At 45.0% G+C, this 9,687-nt stretch overlaps 1 protein-coding gene across 2 annotated transcripts in view; it reads right to left on the reverse strand.

Annotated features, from left to right (window-relative positions):
- Nucleotides 1-407: 407 nt before the first annotated feature.
- Nucleotides 408-9,687, reverse strand: part of LOC142764778 (uncharacterized) — an 18,787-nt gene continuing 9,507 nt past the window's right edge. For both annotated transcript variants that reach the window (XR_012883873.1, XM_075865306.1), the window contains 2 exons: nucleotides 5,543-5,629; nucleotides 408-560 (listed from right to left, as the gene is read on the reverse strand). Coding sequence is in view for 1 of the 2 variants with exons in the window: in XM_075865306.1 (XP_075721421.1) it covers nucleotides 409-560; nucleotides 5,543-5,629 (239 nt within the window). In the remaining variant the exon portion in view is untranslated. The remainder of the gene's footprint in view (nucleotides 561-5,542; nucleotides 5,630-9,687) is intronic.

Here is a 9,687-nt window from a genome sequence, read left to right on the forward strand (position 1 = left end):
TTCATTTGCGCTAATCTTTTCTGTGGAGGCCATACAATCACAGAAACTGCATGTACAGATGCGCGCTACAGATGGGGTGAAATAGTTTGGTGGCTGCCTCGTGAAGCCAGGCACTGTGTACCTGACGCGTCACCCATGCTCCTAGAAGAAGCTACGGTAAAAAATTAAACTTAGTGTCCTTTAAATCAGTGCACACTTATTGCCAAACTTTCATTCTGGAAGCTACCAAAAGCTAGGTGTCTGTGGGTCGCGTAGGTTACTTTCTCAGTGTTCTCAGAAATGAATCAATGCTAATAAGTGTATTCAATGCGTCACTAAAAATGCTAAAAAGCTCTAGAATATCCAAGTGGTACAGTGAGGCAGGTGTCCCCATGCATCTTGCAGGAGAGACGGACTCAGCCTTAGAATTCACTTTAGAAGCAGTATATTATGACAATAAGCTTTGTATAGCTGCGTAACAACCAATTTATGCTTCGCTGCGATGTCGTAAAAGTATTTAACACATCGTTGCTCTAGGTTGCGCAGAGCGGAATTCCACACACGCAGCTCATGATAGGTCACTGAAAAGAAAGGAAACATTTTCAACGCTTCGGCTTGATCGAAACTCTCAATGATCCATGTGTGAGGCATGACTGTTTTCATCCAATACTTTTTTATTATTTTAATAATCATATTTATGAGCTAGTGATACGTGACTGGTCTTAAGGATTCTTTTCTTGATGTACCCCAAGTGGTGCCCCTGAGTTAAACATAACGATAGGACAAAAAGTCTCCATTTCAGAATTGACGTCCAATTGTCAGAGATATACGAAGCAGCGCTGTCTTCGTATGTCTCGCTGCAACCACTCGACCTGTTTAGGCTTCAGTCAGTCTATAGTGATCAGCATCGGTATGTTTCTTGAAAGTTCACGTCCAGTCTCTTTCAGCAATCCCCCACACCCGAAATTGTGAATATCCGTTGGAACGTCTGCTAATATTCTGATCAAACTCCCCTTCATCCACTCCTCGAACTTTTTTTGCTGTCCTGGCGGGCGAGGGAATTTCATGGCCGCAGTGGGTGTGAGAGCTCTGTGGGTGTCATACCTCTGTAGGGGATGACTTAGTGGAAGACAGAAAAGCATCGCTTTAATGATTATTACTCGAACAGTTCGCCAGATGGCCTTTAAGGAGTTGTCTACTTGATTCTTCCTCCTTGGAAAAGGTGGGCGTAAGCATTCTTTTATCCCAACAGTTTGGTTAAGCGTTTTTCTTTAATGTAAGCCCCTCACTCTGCGCAAGCAAGTAGTTGTATTTAAAACGTCATTTCACGCAAGTGACCTTTCACCAAGACCTAACATCTATGCGAAAAATATTTCACCAATTCATTGCACTCGAAACAGTGGATTAGGGTTATATATGCTTGAGATAAAATGTTTTTGGACACGTAGGAGCCCTCCCCATTTAGCAGAACGTTTCATGGGTGATAATGGCCAGAAAAGGCGTTCTGAGAGCATTTTTGTTGTTTTTTATTTCAAGTTCGCTTGAAATTGTGTAAGGTGTTCAAAGCTAAATAGTAGTACTGAATATATTCTGCGTCACACGCTCCCTGAAATGTCACAAAAATGTTGATGTTTTGCATTTTTCCTTGCAATAATGAGCAATCTATGAGTATCCCAGTAAGCCATACTTACTTTACGGGAGTTAATGATTGCGTTAAAACTATTTTAAAACCACTGACGCTCTCAAATATTACGAAATCAAAATCACGAATTTCTGATGAACTGTTGGTGCGCATTGGGACGCAGTTGACACCTTAAGGGGCTCGATTTGAAAATCAACATTATACCTTAACTGAAAGCAGATGAAGATTTCATCTTATCCGGCTACTTTCATCATTCGATGATCTTGATTTAAGAAAGAAAATACTTTTTTCAAGTTTTTTATTGGCGTCGGAGGCGCAATGAATAAGGAAGATAAAAAAAGAGTGAGAAGAAGGGCAAGGATCTTAGACAATTTGGCATAATTGGTATACTAGCTGAACGTGAAAAATGGATTATGGAGGTCGAAAGACGAGTAAAGGAAGAGAGAAAGTGAGGAGGAGAACACACGCACACGCATAATGACACAGTGCCGAGCGGCTGTCTTGGGATATACATAAGGTCACATTTTACCAGCCGCTTGGGCAAGTCTGTTAACCTTCAAAATTTTAGCGATGCCCTTTTGCTTGAAATATTGAGCACTTTTCAGGATGCCATTGCAAAATATTTTCTAGTGTGACCGTTCTGTTGTCAAGACGAGTGAAAGCGATTGAGGTGGATCGTCTCTGGCCAGCGTAGCGAAAACAGCAGCAAAAGTTTGCTGCAATATCTCCTCGGCACCGCAGGCGGCACAAAGAGCATTGTCGAGTAGCCATATAAGAAACAAACACGACTTCGTGAAAGCGGCTCCTAGCCATAAGCGGTGCAGCAGAATGGCCACTCTTCGGCGGAGTTCAGTAGGTATTTATAATTACCCCAACGCGTTTGAGTGGCATTGCCGATACTTTTGTCTCTTTGAAGTATTCTGTGTTTGCGTTTGTTTAAAGCATGGCAGTCGCATCAAACCTTGAAAGGGTATAACTATCATTTAAAGCGCACGAAAAACAGACATAAAGAGAGGACAAGCGCTTTATGTGAAGTCTTATGAAGGTAAGGAATCACTGATATCCTCCTATCCTTTCTGCTCTCTTCACGACGCTCCGAGTGATTCCCTTCAAATTTAAGTTTCTTAATCATGTTGTTACAAACTGACGTAATGACATCATTAGGATACCCTGCTTCTACTAGTTTCTTTACTTGACTATGAAAGCTCATTTTCATTCTGTGTTGACAGGACTTTTTTAGGTTATAGCCACTTCCTTGTCGCCTCGCAAAGCTGTCCAGACAGCGTTATCGGCCTGTTCGTTGCCAATCACGCCGTTTTGACTTGGCGACCATTTATGTATCACTTGGTGCCCCTTCTCAAAAGGCGTATAAATGAGGTGTCTTATCTTCAATACCAGCTGCTCGTGTGGCCCACGCCGCAGACTGACAAGAGAGATTCTGGGCTGCCTTGGAATCGCTAAAGGAATCGCTGCGGTTGTTCGCAACTGATAACACCAAAAGCAGCGCGAAGAGCGGCGAGTTACGCAACCATTGATGTTGTTGGGTGGTCAGTCTTAAATCTGACAGCTACACCTCTCGCTGGAGCAACCAATGCCTCCGACACACTTTGGATGGTTGTTGATCAGTCGGTTCAGCATGGGATCGGTCTATTTCTCGTTCAGAAGAAGCACAGACAGCTGTTTCAGGACAGGCTCTGGTAACGCGCACTGCCAAATGAATAAATCATGAGGTGGAATCCATGACTTAGATGCGGGGCTGAAGATTCAGGGCACGTTGGCAGAGTAGCTCGAAATGATTGCGTAGTATGATGATTGGGGTCGTTCTGAGGGCGAGGTAGCCAGGCGGTGGCTAGAAGCTCGATCAGAAATCCTGATATGAGCTCTAAAGGCTTCCAACGCAATGTGCGTTTTTATATGTTTGAGCCATAAGAACAAGTGTGAAGGTAATTGTTTAATTATGGCGCATTCTGTTGCATATTGTCCAGCAAACAATCGCACTACGCACAGATTTTGCTCTTAGCTGACCATCGCGTCATATAGTGCCTGAGCTCTACGAAGAGATCGCCTAGAGTCTTGGCTAGCCCGGTAAGTGTCGCTGCTCATATGCGATGGCATAAACTATAAGCTTATAGAAGTGCAAGAGGTTAAATGCCCAAACATAATGTTACATTTACAAATGGGTTTATTCCGCTGTGACACACCGGTAGACTCTAGGTGTGATGCACCACAGGTTTTTCTCGCTAGTCAAATGTCGTCTTCTAATCTCCCCGCTACCGAGACGCTCATACCCAAATCACATATGCAGTAAAAATATCCTAATAAAGCAGCTAATGTAGTGAAATGACCTTTATTATATCTAAGTAAGGCCGAAAACTGCTAAGCAGCTACTACGTGGAATTTCCCGGGTGACTTCCTAGCTATTGAAGTTCTTGCAGTTGCAGAACGAAACAGTGTTATATGTGCGGACTTAATATTTTACCTTGTGAATTATTGAGCCAGAAGCCTTGAATAACTCATAAAACGCGGAAAGTGACAATAACTCGTCAGAGTTGTTTAATGGCTTAGGCACTCGGCTCCTGACCTACAGGTCACGGGATCGAATCCCAGCCGCGGCTGCCGCATTTTCGTATAAAGGCAAAAATGATGGAGGCCCGTGTGCTTAGATTTAGGTGCGCGTTCAAGAACTGAACGTGATCGCAATTTCTGCAGCCATTCATTATGGCGTTTCTCATGATCATACGCTGGGGTTGAGGTGTTAAACCCAGACACTTATTATTAAACTGACGATTTCGTCTGCGGCGTGCATAGGAGAACGTCTCTGTGACGTCGTCACGCAGAGCTACGCCACACAATGACGTCATCGCATGCCAGCTGCGCGTAAGCACAAAGATGATATTTGGGGTTTAGCGCCCCAAAACCACTATATCATAATGAGAGACGCCGTAGTGGAGGGCTCCCGAAATTACGACCACCTGGGGTTCTTTAACATGCACCCGAATGTGAGCACACAGGCTTGAAGCATTCTCGCGTCTATCGAAAATGCAGCCACCGTAGCCGAAATTCAATCCCGCGACATGCGGGTCAGGAGCCGAGTACCTTAGCCACTAGACCACCGCGGCGGGGCGTACTCAAAGAGAGGCCGACTATGAAGGCAGTGTGCAGCACCACGTGCAGTGCAGCAAGCTCCCAAAGGAAGGGGGGGGGGGGGAGAGCATATATATGTAGTAAAAAGAAAGAAAAACAGAAAGAACTTCCACATGAAGGTCATTTCAAGCGAGCGCATCAGGTGCCCATTCTTTCTTTTTGAATGCCAATCTTTCCAGTGAAGTAGAATCTGATTTTAATTAAGGGTTTTTGTTTACCATGGATATTAGGTATCGCTTTGGCTGAACAAGCTAGTGGCCTATCATTTCCGTGTACGAATGTTTTGACTACGGCGTTCATTGACTACATACTTGATATTTTGAGTAAAAAATAGCTCAGGTTTACCTCTCGTAAATGTAGTTATCACAAGCGAAATATTTTTGGCTTGGTTTTACAAACACCATACACAGCGTTTTATAAAAGTGGGACGTATTTTTATCCTTGTTTATGTTGCTGAACGCCGCGGTCGCTGCGTAGCTTCGATCTCGACACAATTCAGCGCTCGGTAGTCTCGTTTATGGCAGTGTAACCTGGTCTGATTTCCGCTCCCGTGTTAATGCACGCACGTTGCTTCTGCTCAAAATTTCGCAGCCTTCTATGCGGCTGTATCTACTGATAGCCTTTCGTTGGCGCTAAAACGTACTTTAAGACGTATAGAAGGCTTGAGCACTTTTCAGAGCACTTAAACTCGTGAACAACTCTATGTGGATGGCGATCAAATACTTGGTCATCGCATGTGTTTTAAAGATATTTCCCGCTCTTCCTACATATACTCACGTCCAGAAGAGGTGGATATTATAAAAATACCGCATTTGCCATCTCTGCTTTTGTACTGCAGTGTTTCGGTTTCAGGAAGAGGAATGCCTGTGAGGACAGTAAAAACGCATGAATTAGGATCAGATAAAAAAAAAAAACTCCCGGCCTGCACGTAACGCCCAGTACAGTCACAGTGAAAGCTGGAAAAGCTGCCTTTCAATGCCTACTATAACATACTTTGGGTGCCTGCTACAAGCGCACTTGCTGGGTACCCACTACGCCATCAATAATAATTTTTGTGTAACAGGCCACCATTCACTTTGCCGTACTTCGTCATTCTTCGGAGAAGCGCGGTATCCGTTACACACTTGGAATTAGTCTTGTTCAAAAGTTTTTTGAAGTGGCTGATAACGGCGAAGAATTATGCCTCAAGCGCAAATGCAGCCCCGTTTACAGGAGATCCAGAACAACCTTTCATAACGGGTTGGAGAATCGGATCAGCCACTCGTTACGCAATTCGTATTGTGTGACGCCAGGTTTATTTTTTTCCCGTTCTAAAACGCTTTATTGCATAAAATAACGCGATTATATTCCCGAAATCAAGCCTGCCTAAGGCCAGTTTTGAAGCGAGTTCTGAGCACCGGAATAGCTCGGTGGTATAACACTAAGCAGACAAGCAGGCGCCCCGGCTTCAATCTCGCCGTAGAATTGGTGTTTTTTATTTACTGAAGTTATTTTTTTGTGTGCCATAGTGGAACGGACACTGGTGGCAGCGGCGGTGGCAGACAACTGCCGGGCCGCACGTGGCCCGTGTTCTGGTCCCATAACACCTTTCGCTCTAAAAGAACAGGTCCACGGCCAGATGCTTATGCATGTACGATTGCATTGCTGCTTCAGCATTTTCATTTGATCTACTTCATTCAGCGTATCCGCAACTCGCAAGCAAGTTGTATTTACACACCACTGCAGAGAGGTTGAGGATGGGGCTGTAGATATCAAGATTGCACGTAGTAATCGCTCAACATGCTCTCATCAGAAAAAAAAAACAAGCTTTCTTCTATAGTCATTGGTTTTAAAACCTTAAAAATATATGGTTGACTTTACCCTGAGGCTAATTAGGAGAATGGCTAACCGTAAGAGCCGGGTGAAAGCACTGGCTTTCGCGAAAACCGCAGCACACTCACATGTAGCGAAAGCTGGAGGAGTTACATTTCTTGACAGTTGTAGGCTATCTTGGGGCTACCAATTCAAGTATGTTAGCCAGGTACCCACTGTGCTATAAGTAATAAATTTAGTCAAGTTTCGAAGCACCCACTGCACCATTATTTATCATTTGGCAGAGAAACATGGTTACCGCTAAGCATTTGCAAGGCGTCATGAGCACTTTGTTGATGCGGTGACTGGTGAAGATAACTGCAGATTTATGAAGTGAAGGCTTATGATATAGAGTGAAGCTGGGTCCTAAGGTTCAGAATATCTACGATATAAAGGGCATATGGACAGACAGATGAATGGATGCACGTATAGATAGACGCACAAATTCATGGACGGACAGGTGAACAGATGGACGAGCAGACAGTTGTACGGATGGTCTATAGAGTAAGGTTCTTTTTAAAACGTATATATATGTGCGATATGAACGCTCTATGTACGGTGTATATAACACCCGTGTTTAGGTTCGATGGGAAGCAACGACAACGGCGTCAAAGAACATTGTGAAAGCCTAATACGCTTTACTCCCAAACGTTTTACCTGAGCCTATTGTGGCGGGTTGGAAGCATTCAACGACCCACTCGTTACGCAATTCTTATTGTGTCGAACGCCTGGTTGCAGCATTCGCGTTGTGTAACACCTGGCTCTTATTTTACTCTACTACGCCACATCACATATAGGTAACGCGGTTCCTTCCCGACATAAAGCCTCTGAACAGTATTTTTGCAGAGACGTTTCAAACATCGGCGTGGCTCTGTGGTCAAATACTTGGCTTCTACAGAGAGAGAGCTCATGTTAGAGCTCTGTTTCATGTATAAACTTGATAATTTGTACTTATTTTTTTTGTTTTTTCTCTTATTTCAAGCGATAGCAGTTAAAAACACCGGTGGCAGCGGCGGACAACTACTGTTAAAATCGGTCGTTGTTGTGATCTCATAACAGCTTTTTCTTTAAAAAGAATTCCTCCAAGCTGGCTCAGGCCTTTTTGTTTAGGAGAAATATTAAAGCGACCACTTATATGAAATTCAACTGCAAATAAAAATTCAAGTTCAAGGCGACGATTAGGCAGGTATACAAGACAGCCCTTGGACTTCTTAGCAATGCGTCCATAGAAAGGCTGTTAAGATTGCGCGTGCATGACACCCTGGAAGAAATATATGGGAGGCGCACTTAGTGATTCAGCACGTCTCGGAATGTAAGAACGAAGGCGGATCTGCGAAGCGGTGGTGAGCAGGCAGGCAAGCTTGGTCGCCTCTGGATCAGTAAAAACCAGCTCCTGAAAAGCTGCCGAGAAAGCGGCAATAACTAACCCTCAGTCTGACCTCGTTCTCTGTTTCTGAAAAACAGCTATCCGAAATGATATCGGTCACCACCGCACTACTTCTGCGTTGAGCTGCAGGAAAAACAACGGTTGACAGAAATCGTCTGGGTACCAGCACACTCTGGAAACCCTGAGAACGAGCCGTCTCACCTGAACTCTCGAGATTTCGCCAGTCGGGAGTGATTCAACTATTTTGGGGAGATCCGGGAGGCATAGATGGTGACATCTTAAACTAGACACTAAGGTGCAGGGAATACGCCTGTAGAAAGCTGCAGCAGCCGCGATGTATTAACCCATGTGCGTCGACCAAAATAAAATCTGAAGAGATTAAGCTGCAAAGGAAATGATGACAGGCCGGGGCAACGTACGGCCATACGAGTATATTGTGGGCATCGTAGTGCCACCGCCGCCGGTATCGTGCGTTATTCATCTCTCGTGGGAGTGGACCGTCGTGTTGACTGGCTCAGACCCAGTGATCGAACAAGGATAGTGGCGTGGTCCATACAGGTCACCGTCGGCCTTGGGTTTACGGCCCTCTAACACGAAATCGTTCGCAGCTGCTTTCCGGCGGATTGAAGTTTTCCACTAATCCATCCCACGCTTGAAAAAAAATGAAAGTGAAATCACAATATGCATTTGTTCCGACTTCACATGCTCGAATACTGGAATCGCACTCACACCGACGACACTTTTCTTCGATTTCAGGCTGCCGCAACTTGTTCCGTAAAATCGCTACTTGCTTTTGCACGCCTAACTACCAACACTTCGCACGCAGTAGCTCCATTCTCAGTCGCCAAGCTTCCCTGAGGCCTATACTTCCTAGGCCCATCGTGCGATTCGGGAGGCTTCAGGTGGACCCGCTCCGGAGCTATCTCTGCAAGTGAACTGCCACCACTCCATGACTCTAGCGGAGCAGCATGTGTGTGTGTTTGTTGTTCTTTCGCTAGGGGAAAGTTACAAAGACGTTTGGATACGCATTCCAAAACCAAGAAGCCTTTTCATGTTCAGGTGCATTAGGAGACGTGTAATGTCTTTTGCTTAATTCTACGTGCGTGCTGCTATCGTTACTCTGTCAAAACAGTAATGGTTTATGAGCCCTGGCATCATTGCTGACTTGTGTTGGAGAGGGAACGCCAAAGTGAACCCGAATAGTTGAGGATTAGGCAGCAGCACCCGCTTGAAGCACGCTTCAGCTTGTTCAAGATTGCGACGGAAAGCAAGGTGAGGTGCTAAGTCTGATGGCACGAGCAGCTAGCCATGAAAAAATTCGCCGCGTGTCTGCATGCTTTGCTGATAATGTCATCAAAAGATAGTGTCTTATGCCGACCGTACTACTACGGTTTGCCTTGCCTCAGACAGCTTTGCTTCTATGCTGAGTCGGCCGCATCTGGCTGGCATTGATAAAATAGAGAATACGCTGCGTTAGCGTAACTGTATATGGTCTCGACAGGACCAAAGTAGCGCAACTGTTTTCTAACATCGCCGGCACCACCAGCAACCATGCATTGCGGAGAAGCGGAAGCTCAGGCTGACTGGCGACGAATTATCACCACTCAAGTTCAAAGCTAATCTGGCTGGTCTTCGCTCCTTCGCTGAATGCGATTCATGGATACGTGCGGGTGAGCGCGGATCA

The sequence above is a fragment of the Rhipicephalus microplus genome, chromosome 6, assembly GCF_043290135.1.
Source record: "Rhipicephalus microplus isolate Deutch F79 chromosome 6, USDA_Rmic, whole genome shotgun sequence".
In the NCBI taxonomy this organism is placed as follows: Eukaryota; Metazoa; Arthropoda; class Arachnida; order Ixodida; family Ixodidae; genus Rhipicephalus; species Rhipicephalus microplus.